At 40.0% G+C, this 14,311-nt stretch overlaps 1 protein-coding gene across 1 annotated transcript; it reads right to left on the reverse strand.

Annotated features, from left to right (window-relative positions):
* Nucleotides 1–652: 652 nt before the first annotated feature.
* Nucleotides 653–13,733, reverse strand: xpnpep2 (X-prolyl aminopeptidase (aminopeptidase P) 2, membrane-bound). Its single transcript, XM_070913328.1, has 21 exons — nt 13,685–13,733; nt 12,856–12,917; nt 12,445–12,555; nt 12,272–12,335; nt 11,421–11,525; nt 9,850–9,936; nt 9,540–9,683; nt 7,698–7,799; nt 6,595–6,676; nt 6,265–6,466; nt 5,770–5,859; nt 5,324–5,433; nt 5,158–5,235; nt 4,114–4,185; nt 3,959–4,019; nt 3,635–3,704; nt 3,345–3,449; nt 2,648–2,707; nt 2,468–2,544; nt 2,257–2,346; nt 653–1,075 (listed from the first exon to the last, which is right to left on the reverse strand). The coding sequence occupies exons 1-21, from the start codon at nt 13,731–13,733 to the stop codon at nt 875–877; spliced, it is 2,022 nt and encodes a 673-aa protein (XP_070769429.1). The 3' UTR covers nt 653–874.
* Nucleotides 13,734–14,311: the final 578 nt, after the last annotated feature.

A 14,311-nucleotide genomic window follows, 5' to 3' on the forward strand; every position in this document is an offset into this window, starting at 1 on the left:
CGGCGTAGTCTATGAAGTAAAGCCAAACGTGATAATGCGGGGTGTCATTTTGTCTGTCTGCTGGTGAGCATTGCCAAACGCACCTCTCCCTCCGGCCCACAAGATGATTGGCTGCCGTCAGATTGATTCAAAGTACTGGCAGCCTTGTCAGGAAAATGAAGCTTTGATTCGCTGAACAATTTTCATAACATACTTTTTAATCTTTGGGTATTTTGATGTTGTAGTTTATATACTACTTTATACTACTACTACTTTATATACTCTTGGACAAGGTAATCAATGAGAATGCATCATATTTTATAAACTGATGATGTTTTAAATGTAGCTGTCAGATAAATGTAACGTTGGTGGCGGGTCCCTCTGAAATGTAATGGTGGAGAAGTCTAATGTAGCAGAATATGTACCTGAGGAAGTACCTAAAGTTGCACTGAAGTGCAGTACTTAAAGGTACCCTGTGAATTATCTTTTACCACTAGTGGTGCTATGGCACTGTGTTTTTAGGAGTGGGTCAAAGCCAAGTTACAAGTTTTTTATGATTTTGTCAAATCGAAAAATAATCAGATTCATGACTCAAGTCCACACCTTTATTTTTAACAGTGTTACTTTAATAAAATAGAAATTATATCAGCTGGTCATACAAATGTCCAGATTAAAAACCAAAAAGCTAAAACATCAAGAATCACAGAAAAGATCAACTTTGAACACCACAATATCAGCCACTAAATAATTAAACAAATACATCCTTCAATTAAAAGAATGCTAAATTGCAGTGCATCTCTCAACCTGGTATAGCTGCTCAATAGAGACTGCATAGGGGTAACATTAGTGTGCAAGTCTGCTGTGAATGGAGTGAGTGCAAGAGAGATGAAGATGCTCAGACGATGTTGTGGAGGAGAGCAACGGCCAGAGCGGTGAGCGTCAGCGAGGAGGAACAGACAGATGCAGAAGATCCAGACTCCATGAAGGGCTCTGTGTTTTTGAGCATCCAGTCCTTCTCCTCGCGTAGTCCCTGTTTGTCCAGTTCAGGACCCACCAGCCTCCGGATCATCTCATAGTATTTATTCAGCCACTGAAGCTGGAGGGAGGAAAGGTAAGAAAACAAGTATCTTGGTTTAATATTCCAGATAAATTAGATGAACCAAATTAGGAGTAAACCACTTTTGTTCTGTGCCTACATTCTGCCACTTGGTCACATCTTCTTCGATGCTGACAGTTGTGGAAGAAGTACTAATATGGTTTACTTAAGGTAAAAAAAATGTAAAAATACTCCATTACAAGTAACGGTTCTGCACCCAAACTCACCCAAAATTAAGCAAACGTACAGGTAGTATTACCCCCCAAATGTACTTTATTTATCAAAATGAAAGTAATTGTTCTGCAGACATATTATTATGTATGACATTGCTAAATTGTTAAAGCTTTTGCATCAGTGTCAAAGAAGCAGTTTTTTGTTGCAGCTAGTTGAGGTGCAGCTAAATTTAACTTCTTTGTATGCAGCTGTATACTGGTATTTTAGTTCAGTGGTTCCCAACGTAGGCGCCAGGCCTTTGAGTTTTAGTGAAATAGTGGATACTTTTTCCTCATTGGGCCTCAAACTAATATTTAAATGAAACCATCTGAGAAGTTCAGAGGGGAAATGTCTCTTTGGAGGAACTGCTGACAACACAGAGACACCTGAAATGTGACAAGGAACCCCAACCAGGGCTGCTTTTTTTTGTAAGGGGCCACGAGCCAAAAAGGTAAAGTAACCAGCAACTAGTACAATATTTCCCTCTAAAATGTAGTGGAGTAGAAGTATAAAGTAGCATAAAATGTAAAGTACCTCAAAATTGTACAGTACTGAGTAAATGTACATAGGTTCTTAATGTTCTTTTTTGTAAAATCTTAAATATTATATAAATAAAAAGAAACAAAGCACAGTAGTTGATTTCACACAAGGTTTTGTTTTCACAAATAATGTTTTTACATATGTGTTGCAGAGAAGCTGCGACCTGAAGTGTAAAGGGGGATTTTAAGAGGAAACCAGCACTTGTAAAGCAGCAAAACGAACGACTTGGTTGATGTCACACTGAAAGGTATTCACAAATTACAAGAAACTCTTTGGGGAAGTAAACTTACATTATAGCTTGTTACTGGGCTTTTATTTAATGTGTTGGCTAAGCATTTTAGCACCTCCTTTTAAAAATACAAGTGATGGTGAACTTCCACTAACTTCTCAATATACAGTTGATTATGAAGTTAAATAGTATTTCTTACCTGTTCTGAGCTGAGGAGGGAAGTGTCAATCAACTTTCTGTCATATGGAACCAGCGACACAGTGTCAAAGGTCAGGTAGTTGTGACCATACTGAGGGAAAGAAAATAAATCGCCTTGACGTTACTTATATCATGCATTAAAAGCAAGAAACCACTGACATAATTCTAGCTTATCAATAAATCTCTGTTTTGGTCAACCACTCTGTATCTACCTTTGTATGTACAGGTACAATCACAGCAACGTCTTCAATCCGGATGCCAAAGTCATTCTCCTTGTAGTATCCAGGTTCTTAAAGAAAAATCATCATCAGTTCATTCATTTAAATTGATCATAATGTTGTGTTTTCTTCAGGGGGTGTTGATTTATTTTGAAAAAGGAAATAAAGTCTCACCTATAGACGTGAACATGCCTTCTCTGAAGGGGATGTTGTTGCCCTGAAAGCCAACTGGCCCTGGAAAAATATGACATGATTAAAAAATTAAAATACAAATGAAAGTGAAAACAAACCTTAAAAGCACTAATTTGTGTACATTCATTTTTATACTTCCATTGTTAGCTGTTTCATTTAAGTTACAAACTGGGTTTTTTTTCTGTACCCAGATATCAATTCACATTTTCCTGCAACCTCGAATGAGAATAGTTCTATCTTATGTTTCCTCTCTCTATTAAATGTCTCTATTAAATTATCTATTATCTAATTATATATATATATTGTGTGATTAATGTGACTGCTTTTTGTGATTTCTTCAGGGAGTGAAAAAGAAAAAGGGACTGGTTGTCTTTTTCAATCAAATAAAAGACCTCAGCTGCTTTTGTTCAAGTGTATTTGGTCACACAAGTGGTTGCATTGCAAAATGAAATGTGTTCTCAAACATGCAAATTGCTTGCCAGCTTATTAATTTTATCACTCTCGTTAACTGTAGTAGCAGCCCAACAGCAGCAAGTTCGATTTGATGTAAAACAGCCTCTTGGGCATCGTAATCATGATGCTTTTAGGCATTACAGATCACTGAAATCTAACTTTGAATTCTGTTTTAGTAGGATGGATTCATGTAAAAAAAATTATGGAAAATAAAAACAGAACATACACTCATGAACTCCAAAGTAGTTCCCAACACCGTGACCCGTGCCGTGGCCATAGTTCAGGCCAACCTCCCACAATGCCCGGCGACCCAGCATCTCCATGTTTACACCTTTACATAAACAGGTGAGAGCTGAATCAAACATCCTGCTGCAGATACTTTACTGTAATTCATCCACTCAAAAAAGTCTCACAAAACATTGGCCAGTGGGGAAACAGTGTCCTCTAGTGGTGAAACTAAGAAATGTTTCAAGGTAGAATCATTATAAATGTCATTCTAAATATGTTCATTCCCACCTCTTGTCCCTGAGGGAAAGATGGTTCGAGATATCTCAATGTTTCCCATGAGCACTCGAGTGAAGGCCTCCTGTGAAGTCAGACATGTAGTTAATGACAGGGAAATTGTGTGGCATTAAATGTTTTTATTGATTACTGCAAAGCTTTTCATAGGCAAACGTTTCTGGCTTATATGATCATGCCAACAAAGAAAAAATGTTTCTATAGCGGAGCAGAGATACAGAAAAATTGCAGTGTGGATGATAAGCCATCTCGTGTTTTGACAGATAAAATGTAAATATCCCTTCAAACATTCACACTTTCATTATAATATCTGTGTGTTACCTTCTGCATTGCTGTGGGAGTTCCCCAGTGAACTGTCCGAGTGATGTCAGTGGTCCCGTCTCTGATAGTAGTGAGAGACATGATGACTCATTTCAGATGCAAGTGATGAGAAATGAAACTGGAAGAGTCTGCAAGCAGAGTGCGTTTTTACTCACAGATACTGGCCACCAGAGTCCACCAGGTACATCTCATCAACCGTCAACCTCCGACTCGTTTCTTCTGTCGGGCTGCAACACAGAAAAACAAGAAATAATAGTAGCGCTGCAGTTTGTAGCACACTTAAAGGACCATACCGGTGTTTTAACAGTTTTAGCCCAGTAGCTACAAATAATCACATTACTGCTGACCATTTTCTAAAGCATGCCTTGAATTTGTTGATTGATTTCTTATCTGGTGGCTTTTGTTCTCCATTTATTCAAGTAATTTTTGGAGGTACTTTTTGCCTTTATAATGTAGCGTCCAGTGGAGAGCTCACAAGAAATGAGTGTTGAGAGAGGGGGGGTGGCAATAAACAAAGGTCTCCAGCCTGATTCGAACTGATGACATTGCGATTGTATGGTCAGCATCTTCCCCAGAATGCTCCCTCTGAAGGCTTTTTGGCTTCCCTATCCATCCTACTGAATTTGTAAATCTTAACATACAAAGTTTCACTTGAAAAAAAAGGCCCAGTAATTTCCAGCTCAGCGCTTTAGCATTTAGCAAACGTTATAACAGTAAATAGTGTATTTGTTAGGTACTATTTTCTGCTGTGGATAAGTACACATTTGGTGCACTAGAGGGTATTAATACAGCAGAAAAATGATTGTGGGATTATGTGTTTTTTGTCTTCTGTGGGATTTGTTGACAATAACAGTAATATAGTTCATCGCCAGTCTAATCCTTTAATTAAACTTTTTTTTTGCAGTGTTCATGTTTTGCTTATTGTTTGTGGACATGAATGCGATGATTGTCTGCAGTCGACTCTCAAATCTTGGATGTCTGAGCATCCTTGAACACACCAACGAGAAGAGGTAGACAGATCAGTTTAAAACTTATGGTGTGCTTTGAAAAAGGTTAAGCAGCAATGTAAAGAACCACATCACCAAACCACAGCTATGGTCCTTTAAGGATGTTGTAAGCTAAAGACAAAGAGGAGGTATTTATATACATGTATAATTTAAATGAAAAAGAAGAAAAGGAAGACTATGAGTAAATCTTACCTGTAATGGGCAAGTGCAGCATTGGGTCCACTTGCAGAGATTGTCTCAAAGCTGGGGCCTCTGCTGTCGCTCTGTTTGCTGTAATCATGTTTATATTAGCTATGAAAGTCAGCTATGAAGTGAGTGCAACTCACAGTTCTCCTCATGTATTTCCGCGTGCACTCACCTGCGACATTTATTGACATAGTCGGAGGCAGTCAGCTCAGTTTCCATCCCCTCTGGCACTGCCTTCTCCAGCCACATCAGCAGCTGGATGACTGCGACTGCGTCCCGCACCTACGCAGAGCCACAACGACATGCTGACCAGGAGAGTCTCAGCATCAATCACACCAACACAAGACATACAGATTGACAAGTCACACGACATGTTGCAAGGCTGTTCAGGCGGTAATAAATGTATCAGGGCGTGTGTTCACTGAAGTGTTCAAGCTCTAAATGAAAACGATTCATAAATGTCCCACCAGTCAGTCAGACAGTGAGGACTGGTTAATGAATCCCTGGAGTGATAGTGGACTCACATTCTGGTATCTTGCATGTTCTCATTAGAGGTGTTCACGTGTGCATGTACACGGTGGGGTGCTTGTGTATAACTTGAGTGTGCAGATGACGTACGTGAGCATCCCTCAAGATTCGCTGCTCTGTGTCATCTTTCACTGCTTTAGTCGTCAACACAGGAGAGTAGGAGCTTGTCATTAGTTTGTCCTACATGATGCAGAAAAACAATAATAATAATAATACTGGTTATTCCTGGAGAGGCCTTTCATTTACCACCCACAAGAAGGAGGGTAGACCTTTTTAAATCTTTGTGGGTTCTTCTCCATGAGTGAACCCTTTCACATCATTGATCCATTGTTTATATAAAAAATATTGATTAGTGCAGTTTTAAAAACTTGGATTTTGTCCACAACACGCATCAAAAGTATTTATCCCAGGAGCATCCACCAAGTGGTGACTCACTACAGCTGCCTTCATGATAAGATACAGCAATTCAAACAGATTGTTATACTGTATGTACAAAGTGCATCTCATTCAAGATGAAAATATAATCATATAACACTAACAAAGAACAAAATTATGCAGTACAGTGTCTATAATGAAATAAAATACCTCTGGTGTAATGATCTCATAAAGTGCGTAGTTTGTGTACTCTGTGCCGATCCACACTTTAACCCCAGGCTGGGCCACATACGTCTTCAGATGATCTAAGACGGTGTTGTAGCTTTTTAGCTGCACACAGAGGGACCCGATGCATGAGGCGTTCAGGTACGCCTTCAATTCCTCTGTCAGTCTGTCCATGTGGAGAAAGAGCCTGCAGATGTGGAGATGTGGTAGAAGGGACAGTATAAGATGTTGCTCTTATATTCTAGTATAAGTGATGGGAATCAAAAGAACAGAAAGAAAGAAATCTCACGTGTAATCCCTGAAAAATGGACTTACCAGATTTCATCCATTGTGAGCAGCGTGTAGGAGTAGAAGAAGGGATTGTATGGGATGTCGTTGCCGCGCATATTGAACAGCCCTAGAAATCAAAAATATACACCACCCCTGATTGTCAGCAGCAGCAGCAGCTCACACATTCATTGACATCATCTCCTGCATCTAACCTGAGTTTACATCTAATGTTCATCTCTGACGAATGTGACTTTTTCTGTGTCCCTGCCATTGAAACCAGACTCGCTAATTCTGAAATCAGAAGTCAGGAAACGTCTGAGGCTCAGTGGTGCTCTTGTGTGGGTTATAAGAAAGATGCTTTTGAATTTGATGTGCTGAACTGAAGTCCAGTGTACATACAGAAAATCAGTATTATACATTTCAGTGGACAGAGAATTATCAACCTTTATTTTAAAATTAAATCTTTCTATGTGTCTTTTGCCTTTTTGAACATCTTTTTATAGTCTGTTTCTTATATCCTTGTCATGCAAAGATGATTCCTGTATTCCTTCCATAATCCTTCACATCAGAGTGCAACTCCTCAGGCTACAGTTTTATTATAAAAGACATTGTATCGTGTTGCAAACTGTAAATCCACTTGGGTTTACTAATCTATTTTTGAACATGTTGTGTATTTTCAAATCATCATTAGTCTGGTTGTTACATGGTTCAGCGTCTTCTTTTCATTACCGGTGATAATTCAAACATTTTTTTGGTTACATTATACTTTTTGTATTTGCACCTTCTCTGAAGGCAATACTGTACATACTTTGTTTAAAATAATCTGATATTTTTTTCTTTTTGCAGTGATTCTAATAACAGAATGTAGTTCTTCACATTTAACTTTGTTTAAAACTTATATTAAAACTCTTAATCAGTTGTCTTGATGGGAAATCAAATTCTGTTTCTGTGGCGGTGAAGAGCTACAATGAATGTGACAAAACTGAATGTTGAAGTAGAAAATATTATAAACTGCAAGGAATACATTCACATTTAGAGTAGCTGTGATGCATTTTTATGATGCTCATATCAACATATTTTTCAGTGAATTCAGCAATGTGATTTATTGAAACATGTTTGAACAGCTTGTCACAGTCTGAGTTACTTACAGGCTGTTTCATCCAGTGCTGACAGCAGGAGAGCTGTTGGTCTGTATGGATTGTCCCTTATCTGATTCCTTATGTGCTCCACTTTCATCTGCCAGGACCTTTCTGCAAACACGCACATTTTACTTACTTACATTTTTTATTTATCCACATCCACATGACAATAAACACTTATTACACTGGGGAACACAATTTTTGTTGAGTTAGGTCTGACAGCTGTTTTTAACAAATTTTTGGGTGCGGAATCCAAAACTGATCTCAGTTTTTCTCTATCATGTCAAGTTTTTGAACTATAGGATCCCCGTTTTCTTAAAAAATATGAAAAATACTGTACTTAACAGATATGTGTGTGATAGTACTGACCTATTGGGAGCTGCACACACCTCTCACCGCACTGTCTCAATTGTGACTGCACAAACAAGTTGCCACGTAGCTGTAGATGAGTCCAATCGTAATCAGCTGGCAAGTCTTACTACAGCTAATCAGTGGAATTTTGCTTATCTGGAGGGTAAGCTGTGGAGAAAAAACTTGATGTGCTAGAAAAAAACTGACTGCAATTTTGGAATCAGCATGCCAATTTTAGTTTTAATCAGCATAAAAATCTAACTCAACAGAATTTTTTTTTCAAATTGTTCCCCAGTGTTATCTATCTTCACCGTAAGTCTTATTGAAGCTGCGTTAATAGATTTTTTTGGCCATTAGAGGGCAGCGCAACAAGCTGAAAACACAACACTCACATATTATCACCTTATATTAAAGATATGGTCAACTTGTTATTATGCAGTTGCCTATTTACACACCCAGCAGACACAGAGCAACATTATAAATCATTCGGAGTCATGTTTGTGTCCACCTGATGAGTATAAGTCCAATATAGTCTCTCTTTTTTAGCTCTGTTTTGGTCTCCACCAAATCTTAAGGGAAATATTTGGCCTTTAAGCTGCTAAATGCTCCACTATGTTGACCAGCTAGTTGCTAACGGTGTCTGTCTGCTGTTTGGTGCTGAACACGTAGCGTACAGTGGGTTCATAGAGAGCTTTTGCTTGCAAGGCAGATGAGAGCGGTGAAAGTGAAGCAAAACAGTAAAGTTGTAAATGACAAACAATGACCTGAAAGACACTAAATTGCTCCTTAGAGCTGCGGGGAACCACATAGTCGGGTCATAATTCTCTGTGAGTTCGTCACTTTACACATTATTCGTATAAAAACATTGATTAGTGCAGCTTTAGTGCCCTCTGTAAATGTGATGCATCCTACTAAGTGCAGACACACATCAGTGCTTTTCCAGTAACTTGGTCCTTTTCTTTGGCATTCCTGTCATCTGCAGACTGCTCATCACTTTATGGACTCTACTCAGACTGCCAAGCTTTCACATCCAAACTATGAGACAGCATTTATAAACAACTCAAAACACTGTAGGGGAGGCTTTTTTTTCCAGATTGCAGTCAAATGTATAGACACACACACACACACACACAGGCACACACACACACACACACACACACACACACACACACAGAGACCATTAGGTTTATGATGCTCTCCATTTCTTCCATTTGTCTATTCTCCGACCATAAAGACTAATAAGGCCCATGGGCGTCCAGACAACTTCCTTATCCGGAGGCTTCTCCATCGACTCAAAAGTTAGTATTTGATCTGTCAGCCAGCCATAAAAACATGGCTGTTTATTGCTGTGTTTGTGGAGCCGCTTATTGCTGTCTATTTGCATGTATTTATCAGCACATAGATAGGGGGGCACCACACAGGCAGACCAGCAGACTGCAGTGTGTGTGTGTGTGTGTGTGTGTACAGTACAGACACATACACACATATAAGGAAACCCACGTATGACTCTGTCGGGCAGGCGGGTGAGGCTGTCAGGTGGGATGGGCGGTCTTTCCTTCCACACTTTGTCGACCAGGTTAGCGGGGATGGACTTGAGGCTGCGATTGCTCGACTCCAGACTGATGCTGTAGTCCTCCTGCGTTTCTAATGGAGGAAATTGCAGATCATTACACACACTGAACCGAATCAATTGCAAGTAAACAGTCTGCACGGCGTCTGGAGGCTCCATCAATAATTTTCCATCTACTTGGGCGAGCACTTTATTGATGTTAACCTTGACTGGCAGGAGGGATGGAAAATCGAGACTTACTGAGGGAGAAGAGGAAGGGATCAAAGCCGATCTCGCCTCCTGGTGGAACCTCAGAGAGGAGCCACTCTGCTACGCTGCTGATGGACACTGGGGAACATCACACATGACAGACTGTAGTCAAGCTATTATTGACTTTAGAGGATGTGACAGAATAAATCTAGTGGCCTGCCTGTGCTGAATATTGTGATACATCACAGCAATAGTTTGGTTTTTGCCAATTAGATGTAATTTAAATCAAATGAGCACAAATTACTTTGTAACAAAAGATTAAACAATATCCATAAACTACAATAAAAACTGATTACGCATCATAGTTTAATTTATGTTTCTTTTTTTAATTATAATTATTTATTTAATTATAATTTACATTCATGCTTTTGTAGAGCAATGAATGACATGCAAAGATATAAATGATTACATTTACAGGCAGTTAAAGGTCACTTTCTGGTCCATATTTTGTTACAAGATGCTATGAATGAGTCCCCGTGTGAATGCATACAAAAATGATTTAAAAAACAAAATACAATGTTGTGTGATTGTTACAGCAATGAAGGTACATTATATTGTACAGGTGCATCGTATAAAGTAGTGTAAGTACAGTGTGAGATATATTGTGTAATTACAGTAAAGGCTAAAGTCACAAATCTACACACGCCCAGAAAGCGCAATGCATCTTAAAGAATAATGCTGCCGTTATTCGATGTATTTGTTATTGTCAGCAAATCCCATGAAAAGACCAAAACTAACGATGCGTTAGTCCACCTCTCAAAACTTTTTGACTTTGCTACCCTGTCTGTGGCTCTCAGCCTCAAACACATCTGTTCCTACTGAGGACGTACATCTTTTAAAACTTTAAAAGGGCTAAATAATTTCCTAAAACACTGTATTTGCACTGTATTTAGCAAACATTACTCAAACATGAGTAGTGCATTTGTTGGGGACTATTTTCAGCAGCGTATGAATACCCTCCAGTGAGTATTTACAGCACCTGGGCAATGTATGTGGGATCAACTCAAGATAAACCACAGTGGCCTTGTTCATCGTAACAAAGGAACATGTCATCCAGTGCAACAGTATTATTTTGTGTTCACTTATGGACAACAATGGAGGTCTGTGGCACAGAGGAATAAGATACATCAGACTTTGGCTACACAGGCTTTGAAACGGCTAAAGGTGTATCCAATATCCCCAATAATATCCAATACAATCAGAATGCTAAAATTAAAATGAACTTGCGTTGTTTCTTACAAGTTACCGTGGGTTGAGCTCTCTTTGTCACAGTACAAATCCTAGTTGATAGTTGTCAATACAAGTCATAAATTGCTGCTGTGTGTGACATTTTGTGCTTTACAAATCATCAGCATCATATGTTCAGCGTTAAAGTGTTTCTACAAGACAAAACACGCAGTGACTTCAGTTTGTTGGTGAACTATTTCTACCATGTAAATCCTGTAATAATAGATGCTGCATTTGTCTATTTTTAGACCAGATCATCAAAACCACAAATATTTGATCGGCATCCATGTGTCCTGCGTTGTCATAACAAGTCATCACAATATGACCACCCCTACCATCTTTTTCCAGCTCCCAGTTGCAGTCCATCTGTCTCTCAGCTTGAACCCAGTAGCGGCTGTCTGTCCACAGAGCGGCCTTGGTCTGAGTGACTACGGCAGTGCCTGGGGAGAGGCAGGACAGCAGCTGTGTTATGGAGAGGGCGGCCGAGACAGTGAATTACAAACGCCTATAAATGTCAGAGTTGACTTGGAACAACGCGTGATGGGACAGCTAATCTTGAGAAATATATGCGTATGGGGAGAAACAGGAAGGTTAAGAAGAAACACTGAGGAGATAGATGTGTGGTGGATTCATAATCAGGGCTTACATTATCATTCCACTGTTGTACCCTCACATGAGACACTTAAGCAGCAACAGCTGAGTAGATCCCTGAATCTAAATTCTGCATGTCTGATTCTTAATGGAGGCCCAGAAAATATGACTTTTCTTTATGGAGTTTGTCATAGGTTTGCCCTGGTGTAAACAGCACTTTTCTGAATTGTCATCTGTCTTCTTATGCTTTCATCCGAGCAACAGCTGAGTACAGAAATATGTAAGATCATTAATTCTGTTCACCAGTGTTGCGTGAAAATAGATCTCGTGATTTAACGGTCAAGTTGCTCTGCGAAGGAGAGCGCTGATGAATGAGAAGATGCAATGATGCAGTGACTGAAAACGATGAAACTAAATGAACCAGGAGCAGGCTGTATGGTGAGGATGTGGGATGAAAGAAGAAGAGCTGCATGACGGCGGCACTCAGACGCGGTGGGGGGGGGGGGGGGTGAGTCATGGGGAAGAGGATGAAGAAGAGGAGGAGGATGAAGAAGAGGAGGAGGCAGAGAAGACAACAGGCAGGAGAGGATTGTACCTGCGGAGCCTGTAAAGCCAGTCATGAAGGCCATCCTGGCATCACGTGGTGCAATATACTCACTCTGAGAGAGAGACAGAGCAGGTTAGCATCTCTCTCTCTCTCTCACACACACACACACACACACAGTTTAAACCCAGATGAATTAAAATTATGATGGACAGCCGATGTACCAGGTGAGCGTCAGTGCCAGGGATAATGTAGGCAGAGATATTCAAGGGAAGCATTCGCTCTCGTAACTCCTGCAGCCGGTGAGTGGTGTTTACTGCTGTGCTGGGGAGGTACTGTAACACACACACACAAACACACGCACACAAAGGGAGAGAGAGACAGACAGAGAGTGTGAAAAGTCGTCAGATTTAATTAAAACCTGAAGAATTGCTGATTCATCCCTTTCTGTATCTCCCACTGTAATCATTAACTGTAGTGCATGTGCAGCAATCATTAACTGTAACTGTGTAAAACTCATGGAACATGTTTCATGATAGGAAAAAAAAAAATACTGTGTGACTTCTCTGAGGTCAATTTCATGACTTAATTTGTTGAAAAAAATCACAGTGCTTCCATTCACAAGTTGATCTTACCGGTGGGGACAGAGAGCAGTTCCTCTCAGTTCGCTCGAATGCAGCCACACCAACAGTGTTTCCTGAAACAAGAAGCGAATGCTGACAAGAGACCTTGGAAAGTAACACTCAGATAAGCGTAAAAGTGCAGCTCTTGATGACTTATCGTGCTGAATCTTTTCCGACACTGTGACTGTCGGAGCAATCTGTGGAATCAATGCAACTCAAAGCTCAGGATTTATGAGGACAAAAACTTGGACAAAAAGACTGGGTCAGTCAAAGAAACAGACACAGGACAAGATCAGAGACCAAACAAGGCAGCTGTGTAAAAAAACAAAACAAAGATGATATCAATTACATTAAGCACAACTTGTCCAATAAGAGTAATGATTGTGTAGTTTAATCATGTCCATGTTTAGAGACACAGACAGAGCTGTTTTCTCATTCCAAGACTAATTTCATGCAAAGAAATCCCAATGAGTAAACCAGCCGGCACGGAAAGAGCAGATCAGAATCAGAATCAGAATCAGAAATACTTTGTTGATCCCCGGGGGGAAATTTGACAGTACTGGTGCTCCCATTCAAGATTAGAAAGCAGCATAAATTTAGATGAGTGTTTTAACAGCGTCACACAATCAAACTCTTACATATGATGTGTTTTTACATTTTACACACACTTCACAGCTCCTGTCATCACCGTGAACATATAGAAATACTGGTTGTGGTACAGTAGCTCAATAAAAGTCTTCACACAGAGAGCAGAGACTTGACACACACACACACACACACACACACACACACACACACACACACACACAGATCAGTGAGGATAAAGAGGAACTTTTTTTACCTGTTAGTGCTGCCAGAGATAGAGCCAACAGCCAGCCACAGGAAGGCATCTTGGCACAACGAGCCCGTCACAAACACAGTGGCTACAGAGCAGGTCCTCCGATGTGCATGCAGCGTATGTGAGAAAGTGTGTGTGTGTGTGTGTGAGTTTCTGCTGAGAAATTGTGTGTGGGTGTCTGCTAGTAAGTGCATGACTGTCCTCTCTCTCTCTCTCTCTCTCTCTCTTCCTATCTCTCTCTCCTCCTCTTCCTCTGCCACCACTCACTATCTCCTCTCCCTGCAGACTTCTGACAGAAATCATGAGCAGTGGCTTTCGAGGTGGTTCTTGGTTCTCAGAAACATTTCTTTGCTCCTTGACCTAAAACACAACGTGCCAAACCACAATGACCGGGTTAGGGGTTAAGTGACCTGTTTTTTTTCCCTGAGTTGCTCAATGTTTTTGATTGTATCATGATGCCACACAGAGGCTGAAGGTCAGGACTTCCCACTAAGATGCACGGTCATCTAGCACATGTGTTTTTCAACAAATAAAAACACACTTGTGCTGTTTTTATCTTAATTATTTGCAAGACGTGACAGATGCCAACGCTGCATTCAAAAAAGCTGAACAACATGCAGCAGGCTGTTT

This window comes from Enoplosus armatus, chromosome 10 (genome assembly GCF_043641665.1).
Source record: "Enoplosus armatus isolate fEnoArm2 chromosome 10, fEnoArm2.hap1, whole genome shotgun sequence".
In the NCBI taxonomy this organism is placed as follows: Eukaryota; Metazoa; Chordata; class Actinopteri; order Centrarchiformes; family Enoplosidae; genus Enoplosus; species Enoplosus armatus.

Coding starts and splice junctions, on each gene's coding strand:
- xpnpep2 (XM_070913328.1), bottom strand. CDS start 13,733: ATGCCTTCCTGTGGCTGGCTGTTGGCTCTATCTCTGGCAGCACTAACA. Junction 6,677..7,697: donor AGCACTGGATGAAACAGCCT/GTAAGTAACTCA, acceptor TTTGATTTCTAG/GGCTGTTCAATATGCGCGGC. Junction 2,545..2,647: donor AGGCATGTTCACGTCTATAG/GTGAGACTTTAT, acceptor TTTTTCTTTAAG/AACCTGGATACTACAAGGAG.